The sequence below is a fragment of the Mauremys reevesii genome, linkage group 7, assembly GCF_016161935.1.
Source record: "Mauremys reevesii isolate NIE-2019 linkage group 7, ASM1616193v1, whole genome shotgun sequence".
Taxonomy (NCBI): domain Eukaryota; kingdom Metazoa; phylum Chordata; order Testudines; family Geoemydidae; genus Mauremys; species Mauremys reevesii.
The window spans coordinates 95,595,344-95,615,608 of NC_052629.1; the positions used below are offsets into that span (position 1 = coordinate 95,595,344).

Here is a 20,265-nt window from a genome sequence, read left to right on the forward strand (position 1 = left end):
CCAGCCAGAAGTTGGGTGGGCGGTTGGCTCAGGGATTTGGGGAATGGAATACAGGGTCTTTCCTTTCTCAGGGGTGGCAGCTCCAATCCAGTGCTAGGGTGGGGGGACTGGCTGGCTCAGTGGGTTGGGAAATGGGCTTTCCTTTGTTCGGGCAGCGGGTCTGATCCATGCCCAGCTAGTTAATGGTACTTCTTGGATGCTTAAAGTTAAGTATTGTGATACAGCATGGCCAGAGGGCAGCAGGAGAGGGTTAGAAAGGAGCCTTATTCCCTGTAGAGGGAAGAAAGTTTGCTATAGATTAGTTAGAGCACCTGAAGCCAATTAGAGCACCTGCAGTCAGTCACTTGATAAAAACCCCTGCTTCAATCAGACAGGGGAGGAGTTGGAGCAGGAAGGATTGGTGTTGGAGCAGAGAACAGTTTGGAGGAGTTGGAGCAGAGAGGATTGGTGTTGGAGCAGAGAACAGTTTGGAGGAGTTGGAGCAGAGAGGATTGGTGTTGGAGCAGAGAACAGTTTGGAGGAGTTGGAGCAGAGAGGATTGGTGTTGGAGCAGAGAACAGTTTGAAGGGAAACAGAGGAAAGTTTGGAGAAGTGCTGCGGTGGGCTAAGAAGTCCAAGACCCTAGGTAAGGGGCACCTGGCTTGTGCCGAGAGAGGGCAGGAAGCCCCCCACAAGTTGAAGGGCAGGAGAAGGAAGTAGCCCAGGGGAAGGAACCGTCAGTTCAAGTGGTCGACCACTATCCTCAGGGCCCTTGGGCTGGGACCTGGAGTAGAGGGCGGGCCCAGTTCCCTCCCTCTCCACTCCCCTCCTCTAGGACACTAGTGGGGCAATTAATATTCCAATTCAGGGGCAAGAAATGGCACCCTGAACCCCGCCCCAAAGAAGAGAAAGCGCGAGACCCATCATAATAGTGTTGGCAATTTGGCACAGTATGCACTTAAATAATTTGCTTGATTGATACCCCTGCTGGGGTCTCCCCTCAGTACAACAGAGCTCAGGAGCATGCACAGGAATGGCCCTGACTGAGCAATCAGGGAACTAACTGGAGTTTGCAGTAATTATGCTGATGGGAGTTCTAGCATTGCCAGCCCCAAATCATCACATTCAAAACCATGGAGTCAGCTCCCCCTACCCAAGATCAGGAGACGTGTGAATTCTTTTTAACAAGTACAACTATTGGGGTTCTTTGTGTTTGCCATCTGGTGTCATGGTGTTCATGGTTCAAGCCCTTCTCTGCACAGAGGAGGGCTAGAAACCTTTTGAAAGCTGAGATTGCCTCATACTCACATGACTCCAGGAGCTGGGGCTTGAAGAAAAGCAACAAATATCACAAGACAATATTATTGATCTGCGGCTTCTCGGGAGCGTTTGTTAAACATGCCTGTGTATAACGCCTTCAGAGAGCAGTCGTACCCAAGTGTCAGGCATGTGAGCAATGCTTTTATTTCTTTAACAACATGTGGTTCAGCATGACCCAGACAATCTGTTAATGCTGGTGCAAGCTTGTAGATCTGCTGCAGAATCTCTCTGGCTAGATTTATACACACACTCACCAAGAATGCCCCACATGTCCAAAACCACTAGTTGCTTTAACATTCATGTTGCTAAATTGGAAAGAGTGCAGAGAAGAGCCACAAAAATGATTTGAGGGCTGGAAAAAATGCCTGCCAGTGAGAGCTTTAAAGAGTTCAATCAGTTTAGCTTCAGTTGAGAAGTGATTTGATTACTTTGTATAAGTATCTTCATGAGGGGAGAAAATCCCAGGCACTAAAGGGCTCTTTAACCTAGCAGAGAAAGGCAGGACAAGACCTAATGGCTGGAAGTCAAAGCCAGACACGTTCCAATTAGAAATAAGGCACCAATGTTTCACAGTGCCAGTGATTAACCATTAGAACAAACTCCCAAGGCAGTGATCCCAAAGGAGAAAGCAGGTGAGAAGCTAAGCCAGCTCCAGCAAAGATCAGCTCCCAAGGTTCTTGCTCGGGTCTTTAGCCCAGGCCAACGTTTGCATTATTCATCCTCCTGCTTGTTGTCAGAGAGCAATGAGCCAATGACTGTAGCAGCTGCCACAAGGGCTCCTACGCCCATGATCCCCACCACTCCTGCAACCATGGCATCTCGGACCTGCAAAGCACAGAAGAGACCTGGTCAGGAGGCCCTGGGTAGCCCAGGGGGGGTTAAACGCAGCAGTAAATGGCACAAGAACCACACTGAGGTAAAGTCCATTTTAGAGCATCCGGCCTCCACAGTTCAGTGGAGGCAGCGCAGCGTAACTGTGGTTCAGGAGTTGCGCTGAGTCTCTGGTCCCCTTTGTTCTATTCCGGGCTCTACTCCTGGCCCTGGGCAAGTCCCTTCCCTGCTCTGGGCCTCCCTTCCCATCCTTTGTCTAGTTGGATTGTAAACTCATCAGGGCAGGGACTGTCTCTCGCTGTGTGTCTGTGCAAAGCCCAGCACGACAGGGCCCCTATCTCGGATGGGGTCTGTGTATAACACCAACAGACCCTCGGTCGGATTGAACCTGGGACCTCTGGATCTTAGTGCATGAGCCTCTACTGCATGAGCTAAAATCCAACTGCCCCTTAGCTATGGCTGTAGAGCAGACTCATTAATCTCTAAGTGGGCTCGGTACCACTAGATTAGACAGAACACCACACCCAGGAGGTGTCTGGGTTACATGGGCACACATAGCAGGGCCTCACATGGCATGTGTGTGTACACACATACACACACACACAGCAGGGCCCACTCCGCCCCCACCTGGTCACTTCTGGCCACACCGTAGCGCAGCTTGGTGACGAAGTGCTCGCAATTCGCACTGGTGACACTGTATGGCATCGTCTTCCACACCAGAGACTCTGCTTCCTGGATAATCTGGTCCACACTCCGCCGGCGCAGCTTCCTGTCGTGCTTGTTGTTGACCCAGTAGTCATCGTCTTTCACCACCGCCCAGAGGGGTTCCTTTCTCACCACGGCTTTATCAGCCACCACAGACATCAGGCTGGAGAATCCAGTTTTGGTGTCCTCACCTGGGGATCCGGGACAGACACATGGACCGTGTGCTAACAGATCTGGATGGACTTTGGGATTTCCATCCCTCCCTGGAGTCTCCATCACTTGGGATGTGTCTTAGACCAAGCCAAGCAGGGCACGTGTCCCAGCTACAGGGCTGGCTGCACCTTTGTCCCCAGTGCACCCTCTCAGGTGTCAGGCCTCGGGCCTTTACCTCTCTGGGGGTGGAATCATATGATTCTCCTACTCTTAAGCCGAGCCCTGGGCTATGGCATCCTGTTGATCAGCCCTGCCTACTCTGCAGGTCCAGCTGGGATTGGCACCTGCAGTTCTTCCCTTTGGGAGCCTGTGACCTGTGGTGTGTGCAGCGACCAGACACTGCCATACACCAAAGTAGTGTTTAGTCTTAACAGTGGGAACAAAGTGTAACATACAAGAAAGAGGATATTAATAGACCATCTATATGAGCTCAAGCCGTGAAGGCTTAATGAGCTTAGACCCAGAGGTCCCAGGCTCAATCCCCAATATCGACAATACCCCAGGCACAGCTGTACATCAGCACCCTCTATTCACGCTTTCCCCCCCGACACACACACACATTGGCAGAGCCAGGCAGGGTGCTTACTGGGGGGAGCTAAGTGGATGACATATCCGTAGCCCACGTAGAGGGCCCAGTGCCGATATGCAAAGCGGGAAATCTCAATCAGGTCCCCAGGCTTCGGTTCCACCTGTTGGAGCAAAATCAGCATGACTGATGAGAGGGGGAGGAGCAAACCTACCTACCTACCCCTCCACCAGGGAATCCCTCACCGCAGAGACTCCGAGAGCATAGCAGGGTGGCCGATCCAACTGCTGGAGGGGATTGACCTGGCAAACACCAGAGCCCAAAGCACCAGCTTCTGCCCCTGGAGCTAAGGAACCCAGCTGGTCCAGTTTGCAGCTGTAGGAGACTCTGGATCAGATGCGGGGAAGATGTGTAATGTACAATGAAGATGGTGCAATTAACCAGAGAGAGAGGTTAGCCACTAAAATGAGCAGAAGGGTGAGTGGTTCAGAGGCCGGGGGTCTAAGAGAAGCTGGAGAAAGGATTTGGCTCAGGCATGTGGGTTATGAAGGGCACTTCTCCCTGCCACTAGGAGGCACCTGGGGCAGGGTCTCCAGATGGGCTATTTGTTCATGCATCACTAAGGTCTATGGCATACAGGGTGCGGAATCTCAGGGCAGACCTGAGATTGCGCCTTCTTCTGGCTGTGCAGGGGTTGGGAACTTGGTCGGGATTTTCCTTTGCCGCTGGGAATAAGAGCCAGGGGAATTTTTCTATCAAAATGTTTTTTTCAAAAGGAAAATTGGGGTTTTGACATAACAAAAATGTTCATGGAAAGGATCCGTTTTCATTTTTAAAAATCATATTTCCTACAAAAGACCAAAAAGTGATTTTATTTCAATGAAAAAGTGAAACCGTTTTGATTTCATCAGTTTTGGCTGAAAAGATCTCTGTTTTGGCCAAAAATATGCAGTTTTCAGCCAAAAATATTCAACTTTTGGTAGTTTTTGACTGAAAATATGTGATTTAAATATTCAGATTTTGTCAGTTTGGGGCCAAAAAATTAGTGAAATATGAGTCAACAGTGTAACACTGTTGCAAAAAAAGCGAACATCATTCTGGGATGTATTAGCGGTAGTGTTGTAAGCAAGACACGAGAAGTAATTCTTCCACTCAACTGGAGTATTGTGTCCAGTTCTGGGCGCCACATTTCAGGAAAGATGTGGATAAATTTGAGAAAGTCCAGAGAAGAGTGACAAAAATGATTAAAGGTCTAGAAAACATGACCTATGAGGGAAGATTGAAAAAATTGGGTTTGTTTAGTCTGGAGAAGAGAAGACTGAGGGGGACGTGATAATAATTTTCAAGTACATAAAAGGTTGTTACAAGGAGGAGGGAGAAAAATTGTTCTTCTTAAACTCTGAGGATCAGACAAGAAGCAATGGGCTTAAATTGCAGCAAGGGCGGTTTAGGTTGGACATTAGGAAAAACTTCCTAACTGTCAGAGTGGTTAAGCACTGGAATAAATTGCCTAGGGAGGTTGTGGAATCTCCATCATTGGGAATTTTTAAGAGCAGGTTAGACAAACAGCTGTCAGGGATGGACTAGATAATACTTAGTCCTGCCTTGAATGCAGGTGACGGCTGAATGACCTCTCGAGATCCCTTCCAGTTCTATGATTCTATGCAACGTTTTTCCATCCGCAAATGGCAATTTGTCAAAGTCGAAATGTTCCTTCTTACCAGTGCGAGTAATTAAGTATTGGAACAACTTACCTAGGGTCATGGTGGATTCTCCATGACTGACAATTCTGAACTCAAGATTCAATGTTTTTTCCAAAAGCTCTGCTCTAGGAATTATTCTGGGGGAGTTTGCTGGCCTTTGTTAGATAGGCAGTCAGACTAGATTATCACAATGGTCCCTTCTGGCCTTGGAATCTATGGTTCTATGAATCTATGAATAAAGGGGAAGCCCAATGCAAGTTATTCTGATATACAAGCCGTTTCAGTAAGTACTTACCCCTTTAAGTGGCATTTTCGTTGAGCTTCAGAAGCAGAATGACTTATTTTCTCAACGTTTCTGTGTTTTAAAGAAATTAAGATTTCAGTTTCCCCTTGACTAATTCAAATGTGTCACCTACGTAAATCCTGAGAAATTGATAAAAGAAACTTAGGTGTTTGCATCACATCTAAGTAGCATAATGGACACTGGATTGTTGTGGTTCCTGGGGAACCTGTTTAGCTCATTGCTGGAAAAGAAAAGCTAAAATTGGACCAGAGGCGAGGCAGTTTCATTGCCATAAATATCATCAAGGAAGGAGAGCATGACACACTGTAGCTCAAAGCCACACCCTAGACTCCCCATACACACCCATGTCATATAATTCACATGTTTTGCACAAAGTATGCCTTGTGAGGTATCACATTAAAGGCCTTGATCTGTTGAACATTAATATCCTGTTGGATTGTATGTGTTGTCATTGTATGTGAAGTTATGAAGTTTTTCTATGTGTGTGTTATTGAAAAGTGTTGTGAGTTTGGGAACACCCGCAATGAACCTTTCAGGTACAACAATGGAGTAGCCAGACGTGCTGATGGCCCATTAAATAGAATCCACTATCCCAGGAGCTGTATACAATGGAGACTTCTCAGAGATATCATGTAGAGGATAGAGAATGCTTGACCAATGGGGGTGGACACCCATGTCACAACCATAGATCTTTCCAGCAAGCTGGAAGAAACTATAAAGAGGGGAAGTGACATCATGGCTTGGCCTCACTCACCCCCCAATCACCACCTGGAAGAAAGGTCTGGAGGACAAAGACTTTGAATTGTGGAGGGTGGTTCCAGGCTGGCGGAGAGTTCCAGCCTGTGTATTGAAGATCTGTGACACATTTGTACCATCTATCAGGGTGAGACACTGCTCCATTCAAATCTTATTTAGTTTATAGGAACTAAACTGTGAATTGATTTTATTTCTTAGGTAACCAACTATGATTGCTATGCTTGCCACTTATAAGCACTTAAAATCAATCTTTCTGTAGTTAACAAATATGTTTTCTATTTTACCTAAAACTCTGTTTTGGTTGAAGTGCTTGGGAAATCTCAGCTCAGTTTACAAAGGCTAGTCTGTGCCCTCTCCACATTGGGGCGGCGGGGGTGGACTGGGTAATGAACTTACACTGCTCAGGCTTCTGAGCAGGGCAGGACAGTACAGTTCTCGGGTACAAGGCTAGGGAGCTGATGGGAACTGGCTGGAACCTCCCTATTGATCTTACATGACTGGCTGGGAGAAAATATAACTCTGTTGAGTGTGTCCCTGTCTGTGGATGGCTGTATAGGTGCAGGGCCTGCTGGAGATTTGTAACTTGATACAGCATCACAGTGCGTGAAGATACCCCAGGTTGGAGGGACAGAGTCCCACAGGCCAGGCGGCACCCCAGGAACCCGATCACAGAGAGGAAATGTTTAGAGTCTTGCAAGGGGAAATAGCCAGAAATAATATAAATGGATTTTAAAACAGAAATGTTACAGTATTGCCACAACCCCGCGTGTTCAAACTCAGGCGTGCAGCTGCAAGAGACATTACGAGATTGGCTCAAAAATTGGGATTTTCCTTTGCCGCTGGGAATAAGAGCCAGGGGGAAATTTTCCATCAAAACGTTTTTTTCAAAAGGGAAATTGGGGTTTTGACATAACGAAAATGTTCATGGAAAGAAATGTTCATCTTCAAGTTTTAGTTTTTAAAAATCATAGTTCCTACAAAAGACCAAAAAGTGATTTTATTTCTGTGAAAAAGTGAAACTGTTTTGGTTTCATCAGTTTTGGCTGCAAAGATCTCTGTTTTGGCCAAAAATATGCAGTTTTCAGTCAAAAATATTCAACTTTTGGTAGTTTCTGACTAAAATATATGATTTCAGTATTCAGATTTTGTCAGTTTGGGGCCAAAAAACCAGTTTCTGGCAATTTTGATTCAAAACTAGGGTGACCATATTTTCCCAAAGGGAAAACAGGACACTGCATGGGGCCAGCCGAGCTGCTCTTCTCCCCCGGAAGCGTGGGACCGGCCCGAGCTCCCCCTGCCACCCGCCTGTGCGGGGCTGGCTCGGCCCAAGCTGCTCTCAAGCCCTCTCTCCCACCCAGGGTTGGCAATGCTGCGTGTCCCCCCTCCATCCCACACGTTCCTCCACTCCCTAATAGGGGTCACACCCCACTTTTTTTTTGGCAAAACTGTGCGTTTGTCCCGTTTGCTCTTGCCAACTTTTAAGCCGGGATTGTCCCAGCCAAAATGGGGTGTATGGTCGCCCTATTCAAAACTGTTCCTTTTTTGGCCAAAATAATTCAGCATTTGGCTAAAAATACATAGTTTCTAATGAAAAAATATTCAATTTTCAGCAGGTTTTGATAAAAAAAAAAAGCTTGATATTTCATCAAAAACTTTCCATGAGGGGGAAAAAAAACCCCAAACATTTTCCAGCCAACCTCAGTTGAGCTCCCAAGGTCTGTCTGCCTCATATCGCCCACTGCAGGATACGCCTGCTATCTGTTGTCACAGTGTTGAGCAAATCAGCCCAGAATTTAAGAGGTTCCCGCAGATCAAGAGGTCTGGATGCCTGGTAACTGAGCAACCAAATCCCTCTTGCTCTGCAGCTGGTTTGTGAGGGAAGAGTGCGGCTCTGTAACTGCCGAAGAGAGAGATCCTTCCCTGATTTTAACTTCACTGAGAGGAAACAAGTCCAGCTGCAGTGTAACAGGACCTCCTCTTCCTTCCAGCCAGCCTGGCCAAGACTATATTTAACTCAAGGACACATGCCAAGAGCTGACCTTCATGGGGGACCCAGTAACTGGATGCCCAGATGCTACCCTGCACCCCTTGGACACACCCCACAAATGAGAGAGTGATACTAGGACAGGCATGACCCAGCAGGGACAGACAAACAGCTGCAGAGATCAGCTGAGCTAACAGGTTTGACTGACAGTTCTTGGGGCTCTTTTTGCAGCCGGTACTTACGATATGATCGTCTTGGCGTGGCGGCAGGGGGGCTGGGTCCTCAGCCTGCTTTGTGGGGCAGGAGGTTGAGAGAGGAGCGCCCCTCTTTAATGAGTGTAAGTGGTTGCAGATGGGTGTCAGAGCCACAGACAGCCCTGTTACTCACTAGAGTTCACGCTGCAGGGCAGCAGGGTTTTGTCGCAGGCAGGACGGTCTGGGGGAGGGATCAGGTGATGCCAGCCCTGCCATGGAAAGAGCAGCTAGCCCAGGCTGGTCCGCTATTGCTGCTGACTAGGAGGGGAAGGGAGAAGACTCATAGAAAAGGGCAAACTTAGCTCTGAACCGGTGCATCTCAGATCCCCAGGGGAATATGCTTTAAGATTCTGCTGTTTGGGGATTTGTGGCTCCCCAATCTCCCATGCTCCGGCCCACAAGAAGGGGATGGAATCCAGGAATTCTGACTCTCAGTTCCTCCCACCTCCCCAAACTACTAGACACCATTCCCCATCCAGAGCTGGGAATGGAATCCAGGAGCTCTGACACTGTCGCCCGCTCTAAGCACTGTCCACCATTCCCCTCTGTGAGACGAAGAGTAGAACCCAGGGGTCCTGATGCCATGGTTTGCTCTAGCCATGAAACTCTCACTCCCTGCCAGAGGCCAAATAGAACCAGCATGGGACTGGCTGGAGCTGAGCAGCCCTGGAGTTTAGAGGCTAATAAAAGGATGAGCACTTGTATATACTCCCATTTCATGCCACCTCATTACTGACTTGCCAGGCCTCATCCCTGGCTTAATTCCAGTAAAGACCCCTGGATGGGGCCACCATGTGCAATCCCATAGCCAGGGCTGATTGGACCTGGAGACAAAGTGACTCCATGTTCATAAACCCAACCAGTGGCAGATGAGAAGTCACTCAGCAATGCTGGCATTCAGCCCATACACTCCTAGCTACACTCAGTTCCCCCTCTCTCAGAGCAATTGGCTCAGGCTCTCTGCAGACTCAAGCAGGTGTCGCGTCAGTTACACTCAGTCCAGTTATTTAGGTTTGTTTCTCAACCAGGACACCTTGAGACTTCGGCGAGCAAGACAGCAAGTGGAGAGAGGTGACATTGCACTACACCACTGCGTACAATCCCAGTCTGAGCCCTGCATGCCACAATAAGCCCACATTGCACGTGCACACACTCATCCCTTCCAGTCCTGTGTCCCTCTGCTACTGGCGAGGGCAAGACAGTCCAGCAACTCTAACCCTGGGGTAAGCCTGGCGTCCCTGCACTGCGCAATCTTACTGAGATGCCTGAGTCAAGCTCGGGGCTGCTGCCACATTCCCATGGCGGTTTCCTTTGTATCACCCTGGCACAAGGCAGCTGGCAGGTCCAGCACTCCTGGGCCAAAACAGGTGCTCCTGTTTAGCCAATTAAGAGGGCAGGACAGCACCTGGAGGCTATAAAGACTCAGGTGAGAAGTGCTTGAGACCTGCGGACTGCAGGATTCCTGGAAGGAAGCAGAAGGTGGTTCATGGAAGAAGGCTGAAAGTAGGTGAGCAGCAAGAGAGGTTTGTTGGGTGGTGTGCCCGAGCCAGGGCTGGAGCAGCAGCTGCAGAGGGTATTACCTGCTGGCTCGGAGCCAGAGACAAGGGCTGGAGAGGGCTGAAGACAGCAGGGCAATGGAGGGGCTGATCTGCTGATATCTGCAGGGCTGGAGAGCTGGACCCTGAGGAACAACGAGAGGGCCAAGGGGCTTGAGGGAGGGTCCCAGCAGAGAGGCTGAGTGAGTTCCTGCTGGGAAAAGCAGGGCTGTGTTCCTGTTGGAAGGGCTGGGGTGGCCATCCTGGTACAAGGACAGAGGAGGACGAACAGAGTCTGGGGCTGAAGGTGCTGGTATGTGGGGCACCGTGGGATGGGGCAGCTTGATTTTTAATGAGTAGCTGGACTGGGGGCAGAAGTGGACTACGTCTGGGACTCTTGTTATGGACTATTTCGGACTAGGTTGTTGTAATAAGCCAGCCTCAAGGTGGGAATCATATTGAGACAAGAGAGCCTGAAATGAAGTTATTGAGTGACTGGAGGGGGAAACTGAGGCAGATTTCACTGTCTAGTTTTTAATTAAGGGCTACACTGATAGTTGTACATCTGGGAATGGGACCCAGAAGTTCTGGCTCCTAACCACTACACCTCACTCCTCTCCCAGAGCTGAAAATAGAACCCGGGAATCCTGGGTCCCACTCCCTCCCGCTCTAACCCACTAGAACTCTCTCAGGTCACAGAGGTGGGAAAACACCCCAGGAGTCCCGACTTCTAGACCATTGTTGGTGAAGCAAAAGATTCCCTGACACAAAACCTATTGGTTACAAAATCCCCACAACTGCTACAGGAGCAAAAATCGAACTAGAACAAACAGAGCTGCCCCAGAGCTGCTGGACAAACAGTTCCCAGGATTGGCCATCCGGTGTTAAACCCCCACCCCCCAGAGCTGTATCCCTTGCTTGCTTTAGACCCTCTTGCAGTACCTTGCCCTCAGTACTTACAGGGATGAGAGATGTCTCTTGCATGGGGCTGGAATCGGAGGTCCTTGGCTTTCCTGACTGTGCTTTCCACACCCTCTTGTCAGCTTCCCGTTTCATTCTGCCTTTATCTAAGGCAAATGCCATGTGGGTTGGATAGTCAGGGCTTGGATTCCAGCCCATGGGAAGGTCATGTACGTCTATGCTGCTGACTCTACCTGTGTCCAAATTGAAGTTGTGCCCAAACCCACCTGTTGGCCGCACTCAAACTCCTGCAGTGCATGCCCGGGGCAAGTAGGTGTTGAACAAGCTAGCTCACCTGAGGGATATGGGTACATGCTCGGGTTAGCTGAGGCCTACTACCCTATACTTGCCCCACTCGTCAATGTGGATGTGTTGGAGGGGCAGGTACCAGGTATCAAATCTGAATAGTCCTCCACTACCATTCCCACAATGCACTGTACCCATATCTTCTACCTCCAATCTAAAAGGTTTGAGTTGAGTGAGTAGGCTTGAGAAGGATACCAGAATTTTAATCAATAGCTGGGTCAAGTCAGATTTCACATGGAGTGGCAGGAACATCCACCTCTATGTTTACAATTCATAAGAACATCGGCCATACTGGGTCGCACCAATGGCCCATCTAGCCCAGTATTCTTTCTCGGAATGTGCAAATGCTTCAGAGAGAAGGAACAGAGCTGGGCAATTATCAAGTCCCAGCTTCTGGTGGTGGGAGGTTTAAGGACCCTCAGAGCATGAGGTTGCATCCCTGACAATCTTAGCTAATAGCCATTGGTGGACCTATCTTCCATGAACTTATCTAATACTCTTTTGAATTCAGTTATAGTTTTGGTCTTCTCAAAATCCCCTGGCAATGAGTTCCACTGGTTGACTGCCCATTGTGTAAAGAAGTACTTTCCTTTGTTTTAAACCTGCTGCCTATTAATGTCATTGGTGACCCCCAGTTGTAGTGTTCTGTAAAGGGGTAAATAGCACTTCCTAGTCACTTTCCCCATACCATACATGATATTATAGTCCTCTATCAGCACTGAGCCAAGCCAACCTGGCCATTACCAATGGTTGGCTCTTTGGGGACCTGTGTGGAATGCCTGGAACTGAGCTGATGTGTCATTCTCCAGTTATCGCATTCCAAACAGAAAAAAAGCCAAGTTGCATGTTAGTGAGCATGAGATGCTCTGATATCATGGGCCTAGGTCAGCACTTAAGAAGGTGTCTGCAACTAGCACAAGGCTAAGCTACAATGTTCAGTTGCATCCTGAATATGTTTGAAGCATGATCGAGAGCTGCTACCCACACAGCCATGCTTTACAGGTGTGGAGGAAGGGGGCAGAGCAGGGGGATTAGTATTTGATGCCAAAGTTCCCATCTTAGATCCCCTGTTGCAACTTTTAGCCCTAATGGTTGCTGGTACAATTCCCATTGGATACTCCTGGGGGAATTCTGTGCCACTGCGCAGTGCTGAATTTTGCAGAAATTAATGTTGAGTGTGCAGAATTTCCTGGGCTGCAGAGATTTTGGCCGCCACTAGGGGCTGCTGGACCTGGCAGAGCCCATCTCACAAATAGAATACAAGACTGGGGAAGGGGGAGGCAACTGGAGGGTTTCCAGCAGCTGCAGTTCCCAGCATGCCCTGAAGGAACGAGGTGGCAGTGTGCAGGAAACGCTTTGCAAGCCCAGGACCCAATGTCAGGCTGTTTCTCCTTCTGAATGAGGCGGGGGAAAGGGGTCTGGGGGTGGGGGGGACCGCAGCTGGCCTCTGGGGGAAAAGGGATGTGAGTGTCTGGGCTGGGAGGGCCATGGCTGGGCTCGGGGTGGGTGGGGGTTGTTTGTGTGTCACTGTATTGTTTACAGACATACTTGCTGACAGGTATTTTGAAATAAATTACCAAAGTAATTGAAACTGGTGTGATTATATAGTGTTATTTTGATAAATAAAATTTGTAGAATTTTTCAGAATTTTTAATTTTTTGGCACAGAATTCCCCCAGGAGTAAAATTGGAGGAGGTGATTATATATTGTTTTAATTGATGCAAATCACAGAACTGGCATGTATCGATACAAACCCCAATCCGTTCACCCCATGTAACACAGCAGCACCCCGGCTAAAGCCCTGTGGCTCACTGCCTCCCTCTAGTGGTTAGACATGTATGGAGCAGGAAGGGATGGCAGTGTTGCAGGTGCTAGGAGGTGCTTGTTGTTTGTGCTGACGGGCTGTGGGTGGGACTGGATGAAGCTGAGCTGCTAAGCCTAACCATGCCAGCTGACATCTGCTTGCTGGGCTTGGGCTAAGGGGCTGTTTCACTGTGGTGTAGATATTCGGGCTGGAGCCCAGGCTCTAGGACCGTATGGGGCGGGAGGATCCCAGAACTCAGGCTGCAGTCTGAGCTGGACTCCTACGCCACAATTAAACAGCCCCTTAACCTGAGCTCGAGTCAGCAGGCACAGGCCAGCTGCAGGTTTTAAATTGCAGTGCAAATATACCCCTCCAGAGTGCTTCCTGGACCATGACCTCTGGCTTGATGTCCGGGGAGTCCGTCCTGGATGTACAAATGTGGTCACACCACTTCAAAGAAGATGAATCCAAACTGGCCCAGATGCAGGGAAGGGCTCCTAGGCTGCTGAGGGGACTGGAGAGCTGATCTTATGAAAGGAGATTGAATGAGCTGGGCTTTGTTTGGCCTGGCCAGGCAAAGGCTGAGAGGGGTCTGATTGCTCTCTCTCTCTCTCTCAATATACCGGGGAGGTAACGCCAGTTCTGGAACTGCATCCCAGTAGGAGGGGTGTTGGGGAAACAATCCAACTAGTTGGCAGCCGGAGCTGGATAAATTTCTGACCAGGGTTCTATGATGGGGTTGGCTGTGCCAGTGTGTGGTGTTTAGATGCTGCTTGTATTATTAGAACTGGGAGCACTGGCTGTTGGGAGTCTGAAAGGACAGGAAACAGAAAGGAGGGGGGAGGAGTTGAGGAGGCTGAGTGAGAGTTACAGAGGGTGCAGCAGCAGCTTGGTAAAAAGGTTTCCACTGTAAAAATAAAGTCCTGTTGAAGATTGTTAGTACCTTGCCTGGTTGATACAACACAGCAGAGACTGGACTCAGTCACCCAGTGTAGCCTGATCTATGAATTGTAAATTAATTATATTGATTACTTACAAATTCCCAGTTATCCCTCTGAAGTGTGAAAAGTTCTTGTCCCAAGATCAGACCCAGTATTAGTAAAATGACTGTTTAGCTGGGAACCCTGATGTGCACAGTTGCAACTGTCACGCTTTGTGAACCCTTCTGTATTTACAGTAGCTTATTAAGACATTTAGCAAAGTCACAAACCCTGTAACCCAGCAGGGTAGATTGAGATACTATAGAATGTCCATTTGAATGTCCATCTCCTCACACCATCTCTTGCAGAACAACCAGAAATGTTAGCCATTATCTTCCTCATCACCTTCCTCCTCCTCACCAGTAGCTATCATTCTGGCACCTCTCAAGGGTTCTGTCTCTCCTCCTGCCTGTATGTTGCGCTGATGCCACTATGTCTAATGCATATTCAGTAGGGGTTTCTCCCCTGTTCCTTATTTGTATTTCCTCACCCTACCAATGTTGCGGTGCCCTTCTCCTATAAGTTAGTATATTAAGGATCTCAACTTATTATCATATCCATCAATTCATTGCCATGGCCCTCTTGTGGTCAGACATCTGCAGATGTTCCCGTCCTAAACTATCCCCAAAGCTGATGTTAGCTCAGGTTTCTGTGGTTGGCTGGTGTTGTTATGGACAAACTTCCCCTTAAACACTCTTCACAGTTTCCCCAAACTTAGGGGTGACCGTTAGGTCATTTATCTGTGCCACAGTTCATAGGTTTCAAGCCTTATGGGAACTGCTGAAGTCAGTGTCTTACAGGAGACAAGCCTGTAGGTTCTTTGCGTTACTGCTGAATACAATAAATGCTGAACTAGCTCTAGGGGCTACACCAGGAGGCCCCTTCCAGTCATAAGTCCCTATGGCGGGGCCATTATGTGGATCCAGGGGTACCCCACAGCCTGGACTGATTGGTAGCGTTGCCAGGTGTTCGGTTCTTGACCGCAAGCCCGGTTTTAAGGGGATCTGTTCTATCTACAGTCTGAAGTATTGACAGGACACCAAAAGTCCAGTTACTGTAATTTTCTAGGGCTGTAACTAGGGCAGAGGGGCAGCTGCCATTGGTGCAGAACCGCCGGGGGTGTGTGCAAAAATGGGGTGGTGCAGCTGCCCCCTTCCCTCCCCCCTAGCCGGATCAGGCCTGGCGGCATCAGCCAGATCCCAGGGCAGAGCAGCACCTGCCAGGCAGGATGGGGGAGCTTGGGGAGGGGCTGGTCCACCCCCAGCCGGAGGCAGGCGCCTTTGGTTCCACTTTGCCCTGGCCCCGGAGGAAGCGGGACACAGCCCAGAGGAGCTGCTGCCAGGGTGAGACAGTGGGGCCCGGCCCCTTGCTGGGTGGGAGAGGATCCCTGGAGAGAGCTGCTGTAATGTCCGGTTTTGAGAAATGGGAACGTTGGCAATCCTACTGATTGGCCCTAGCGCCAAAATGACTCAGAGTCACCAAATCAGGAGAGCAGCACATGGACTCAGCACCACAATCCACCCCGCAGGGTGGGTATTTATGGGGATCTGAGTACCACTCCCCATACCCCTCCCATGTCTAGGTGAAATTGGCAGGATCAGCCAGAGAGGAAGGTGTGAGGCTAGATTAGTTTATTTTAAATGAGACGTCTAATCCAGAAAACTTGATGACAAAGGACAGGAAGATGCTGACACATCCAGCTTGGTCCCCACGAGGAGCCCGCTCCGAGGGCCCCTGCTGCAGAGGCTCCAGGCCTTGGGCCCAGAGGGGAGTCTGTGCTATTGGTTCTGACGCCTGGACCTTGTGACCATGACTCCGATGAGCCCCAGAGTAGCTAGGCCCAGCCCTGCGACCCCCACGGTCACCATGGTGTCCCTGACCTGCAGGACAGAAAGGGGAGCCGGTCAGCTAGCTACCAGGGAGCCCCGGTCTGGGGACTGTGTCCATGCCCACTGAGTTGACAAGGACATCTAGTGTTCAGCAACCGTCTGTGCAGATCTGGCCGTCCGTTCGGTGGCACAAAACAGACTGTGTCAGAGAAGCTGGACCAGCACCATCACACTCGAATAGCCTGTCCTGGGCAAGGCAGAGCGCCCCCTGCTGGACACTCACCAAGCTGCTGTGTGTGGTTTTTACACTCACCTTTGTCAGGGCAGACTTCAGTCACTGTCCCTTTCCTTGGTCTCTCGGGCGCAGTTCCTGGGCACAGACTGTCTGAAGTGGGACCCTGGACCCCAGGTACCTTAGGCCCACAGTGTTCCCCCCCCAAAAAAAGACACCCCAGTAGCTTACACCAGCCCTTTCCCAGAACTCCACTTGTGGGCAGGGCACTCTGGTTTATAGTTTAAGCCTTTGGGACACATGACAGTGGAAGGCAGCAGACACAGACTTGCAGAAGGATTTTTGCAACCATCACTGTTCAGACAGCACAAGAGATCTTCAGATCCAGGTAGACCCAACGCCTACACGTCATTCCCTGCCTCCGTTTCCTCACCATTGGGGCATTCTTTGTCATGGACGTTTAACAGCCCCTGTTCCCAGCAGCACACAGCGGGGCCCGAGCATGGAAAAGCCCAGCGTAAGAAGAGAGGTGGGAAAGAGATGCCAGAAGTGGCTTTTCAAAGCAGTGGGCTGTAGCCAAGGGGCCAGGCCGTTGCAGAACCAGGAGGCGAAGCAGGAGGGCCCTGGTCTCCCTGAACGACACTGACCAGAACCCAAGAGACTCTCAGGAGTGGGCAGGGCTCTGAGGAAGGGGATTGCGTTCAGGTGCTGGGGGTGTTCTCCACAGATCTGTAGCACTCTTGTGCTTCCCAAAAGGGGGGAGAGAGAGAGAGAGTGTGTGGTTAAGTTCCTTTGCAAAGCCTGGGCTCCTTGCTTTATCTGCAACACAGTCCCCAAAGGGTTAAATTATAAGCCTGGGTGGTGCTACTGGGGTGTGTAAAGAAGCTACTGAGGAGATTTGGGAGGTTAGCGCTAGTCTTAGGGTCCCCAGCAGCTGGGCGCAGGAGTCCTACGATCTCAAGGAGGGGTGCCTTGCGCATGTGCCAGCAAGGCCAGGACTAGAGGCAGTGACTAGCCGCTGCCTGAAAACACGTGGGATCCAAAGGCTGGGCCCATGCACCTTCCTGGTGACCAGTCGTCCACAAGGGGGGACTAAGCCAGGGCTCTGACAGTTGCTGCACAGCTCAGGGAGCACGTCCCCATTATATGGATTACAGCAGCAGCTATACACTGAGATCAAGGCCCTGTTGTGCCGGGCGCTGCCCAGACCCTCACCAAGTAGGTGTGGCTGGCTTACACCAAGCCCCCCCTTCAGGAAGGCAGTGACAAGCGCGTGAGAGGGGCACCTGCATGTACCTGGTCACACATGGGCTGGCCGTAGCGCAGCTTGGTGACAAAGTGCTCGCAGTTCTCGCTGGTGACGCTGTACAGCATCTCCTGGCCCACCAGAGACTCGGCCTCCATGAGGATCTTGCTGACAGGCAGCGGCGAGCACCTCCCGTCATACTTGTTGTTGACTCGGTACCGGTCACCACCAGCAACGTCCTGGAGACGCTCCCTCTTCACCACGGCTCGGTCGGTCAGCACAGACATGATGCTGGAGGAGCCAGCTCCTGCATACTCACCTGGGGATGCCAATTGTCCACCTGAGCTAACCATCCAGATACCACTAGCTAGCTATCCCATCCGTACACCCTCTCTAGCCAGCCAATCTTCATACATTCCTCTCTATCCACCCATCCACCCCCACACACACACCCGTCTATCCATTGTTATATGTTCCTAACTAGCCACATGTCTGTTCATCTATATAGCTGCATACACCCTCTCTAGCTATCCATCCATCCCCAGACACACCCCTCTAGCTATCCATCCACCCTTCCGCATACCTACCCTCTCTCTGATTTCCCATAGCTCCTATCCCAGGCGGATCTGTCCCCATCACTGGGTTGGCACATGGCTCCAAGAGAGTACTGTTTAGTTCTAGCAGCTGGCATTGGGTTCCCACCATCGTGCTAATGCAGGAGACAGACTGGCATTGGGTTCCCCTCTCCCATGTCACAGGATTGAAGAGCCTTGCCCCTGAAGGCAGTGGCTGGGAGTGTGACCCATGCATATGGGGCAGACCTGGGGCTGGGGGGCATGACGGGGCCATCTGAGCGTCACTCAGGCTTCGGTGGACAGAGGCACAGGCTAATGTTTTCAGAAGCAACTAGTAATTTTTAGGGGCATCTCAATGTGTGGGGATGCTTAGCCTGAGACACTCCATCCATTCCAGTTTCCTCCATCCCCATCCCAGTCTCCCCGTGTCCTTCAACCTGCTGCCTGACTTGCTGGGGCTCAGAAACTCAGGCAGCCCCAGCAAACAGAGGCACCCCCAATGACTCATGATAATCCAGACCAGATTTCCTGCTGGATCACAGTGCACATACCCCACGTCTGGTATGGAGCCCCCTACCCCCACCCCCACCCCTCCAGCCTGAAATGCCCAGCACCTCTGCCCTGCCCAGACCAATCCCTGCCTCCCAGGATCAGTACCCCCCATCCCTCACTGAGGGCCATTCCTTACTGGGCGGGGCCAGGTGGATGACGTAACCATTTCCTACATAGAGGGCCCAGTGCTGGTATCCAAAGCGCGAAATCTCTATCAGGTCCCCAGGGTTCGGTTCCTCCTGCAGGAGTGAGAGCCAAGTGAAACTGAATGCTCAGAGGAAGCCCCGATAGTACCCCCAGACTGGCTGCCCCTGAACCCTCTAACCCCCCCAGATGTCCCACAAAACCCTCTCACTGACTCGCCCTGCCCCAGGTTAACCCCACTGCCTCCCTTGTCCCCTGCTGTCTGCTAACCCCACATGCTCCCACACCCCTGCTAATCCCCACCAGCTTCCCCTACCCGCATTAACCCCCACTGGCTCCCCTTGCTACCGATAACTCCTAGCTCCCACTGCTAATCCTCCAGCTCCCCTGTAACACCCCCATCTCTCGCTTTCCCTCCACCCCGCTGGTGCCTCCCACCCCTCTGCTAAACCCACTCCTCTCCTCCCTGCTAATCTCTCCCACCAGCTCCCCCTGTGCCCCACCAACCACCCTCCACTGGCCCCCACCCCACCACAGGAACCCAGGTCAGGCAGAGGAGGCCGTGGGAGCTGGGGAGAGCTTCCATCTGACACCATCCAGCTTCCCCCTTGCCAGGGCCTGGGGCTCCTCTCTCCACCCTCAGGAGACACCTGGCATCAGCACTAGCTCCCCAGGGGCTCTGAGCCGCTGTCCAGCGGGAGGCCCCCAGCGACCAGCTCCCTGCAGCTCCTATAGGAAACTCGCGCCCAGAGCAGCCAGCCCAGGCATTGAGCCAAGCTCACGTTCAGGGGATGTCCACGCTGCAGCTGGCAGCGTTCCTCCTGGCCTGAGGGTAACTGACACGCGCTAACTCCTCTCCAGCAAGCGAGCTAGAAATAGCAACATGGCCATTGCAGCATGAGCGGGGTCTCAGGCTAGCACCTGCCTCCAAGCCCGCCTGACATCCTAGAGCTTTGCTTGGGTGGCCAGCCTGAGCCACCGCCCGGGCCGCAAGGTCCACCCTGCTAGTTTTAGCACTGGTTCTCAAGCAGAGCCAGTGCGTGTCAGGCTCCCCACTGACATCCCGCAGGCAGTGGGTCTCAACCAGGGGTACGTGTACTCAGAGCTCTCGGGGGGGGGGGGGGGGGAGGGTCAACACAGCTGGATCATTGCCTAGTTTTATAACAGGCGACACAAAAAGCACTGGCACCGTTGGTGCAAACTAAAATGTCATACAACGACTTGTTTATACTGCCCACTCCTCCGATGGCCCCACAAAGCTACGTTACAGGCTTCAGCCGGGGGTGGCGGAGCTGAAGCCCAAGCCCCGCCACCGGGAGCTGGAATCAGACTCCGGAAAGGAGAACAGCTGTCTGGAAAGGTTGAGAACCGCTTCCCAAGGAGACCCACAGCCTTGGCAGCGATTTGGCCATGGCTTTGTGCACGGGGCTACTCACAAATAGCGGGGGCATCTCCACAGCGTCCGGACGGCTGAGTGAGTTTCTTCTAGCCTCTCGTCTCCTCTCTGCCCTGTGATTTCACTTTTGG

General features: G+C 51.1%; 2 protein-coding genes across 5 annotated transcripts; both read right to left on the minus strand.

The window, feature by feature from the left end:
• Window positions 1–1,427: 1,427 nt before the first annotated feature.
• On the minus strand, window positions 1,428–20,247 carry LOC120368606 (phospholipase A and acyltransferase 3-like). Of its 3 annotated transcripts, none has more exons than XM_039480812.1 (5): window positions 20,175–20,247; window positions 5,573–5,632; window positions 3,635–3,737; window positions 2,758–3,026; window positions 1,428–2,124 (listed from the first exon to the last, which is right to left on the minus strand). In XM_039480812.1, exons 2-5 carry the CDS (start codon window positions 5,585–5,587, stop codon window positions 2,011–2,013), a joined length of 501 nt encoding a protein of 166 aa, XP_039336746.1. In that variant the 5' UTR covers window positions 5,588–5,632; window positions 20,175–20,247; the 3' UTR covers window positions 1,428–2,010. The 3 variants fall into 3 exon arrangements, with proteins under 3 accessions (XP_039336746.1, XP_039336747.1, XP_039336748.1); XM_039480813.1 differs by lacking the exon at window positions 20,175–20,247 and adding an exon at window positions 11,071–11,160; XM_039480814.1 differs by lacking the exon at window positions 20,175–20,247 and adding an exon at window positions 8,564–8,759.
• LOC120368604 (phospholipase A and acyltransferase 3-like) lies at window positions 15,789–20,265 on the minus strand. Of its 2 annotated transcripts, XM_039480809.1 has the most exons (4): window positions 20,175–20,265; window positions 18,731–18,833; window positions 17,518–17,786; window positions 15,789–16,040 (listed from the first exon to the last, which is right to left on the minus strand). In XM_039480809.1, the coding sequence occupies exons 1-4, from the start codon at window positions 20,187–20,189 to the stop codon at window positions 15,939–15,941; spliced, it is 489 nt and encodes a 162-aa protein (XP_039336743.1). In that variant the 5' UTR covers window positions 20,190–20,265; the 3' UTR covers window positions 15,789–15,938. The 2 variants fall into 2 exon arrangements, with proteins under 2 accessions (XP_039336743.1, XP_039336742.1); XM_039480808.1 differs by lacking the exons at window positions 18,731–18,833; window positions 20,175–20,265 and adding an exon at window positions 18,055–18,590.

Coding starts and splice junctions, on each gene's coding strand:
- LOC120368604 (XM_039480808.1), bottom strand. CDS start 18,316: ATGGCCCCGTCATGCCCCCCAGCCCCAGGTCTGCCCCATATGCATGGG. Junction 17,787..18,054: donor TATGGGAAATCAGAGAGAGG/GTAGGTATGCGG, acceptor TGGCATCCCCAG/GTGAGTATGCAGGAGCTGGC. Junction 16,041..17,517: donor GCCAGCCCATGTGTGACCAG/GTACATGCAGGT, acceptor TCTGTCCTGCAG/GTCAGGGACACCATGGTGAC.
- LOC120368606 (XM_039480812.1), bottom strand. Junction 3,027..3,634: donor CATCCACTTAGCTCCCCCCA/GTAAGCACCCTG, acceptor CCGGATCCCCAG/GTGAGGACACCAAAACTGGA. Junction 2,125..2,757: donor GTGTGGCCAGAAGTGACCAG/GTGGGGGCGGAG, acceptor TGTGCTTTGCAG/GTCCGAGATGCCATGGTTGC.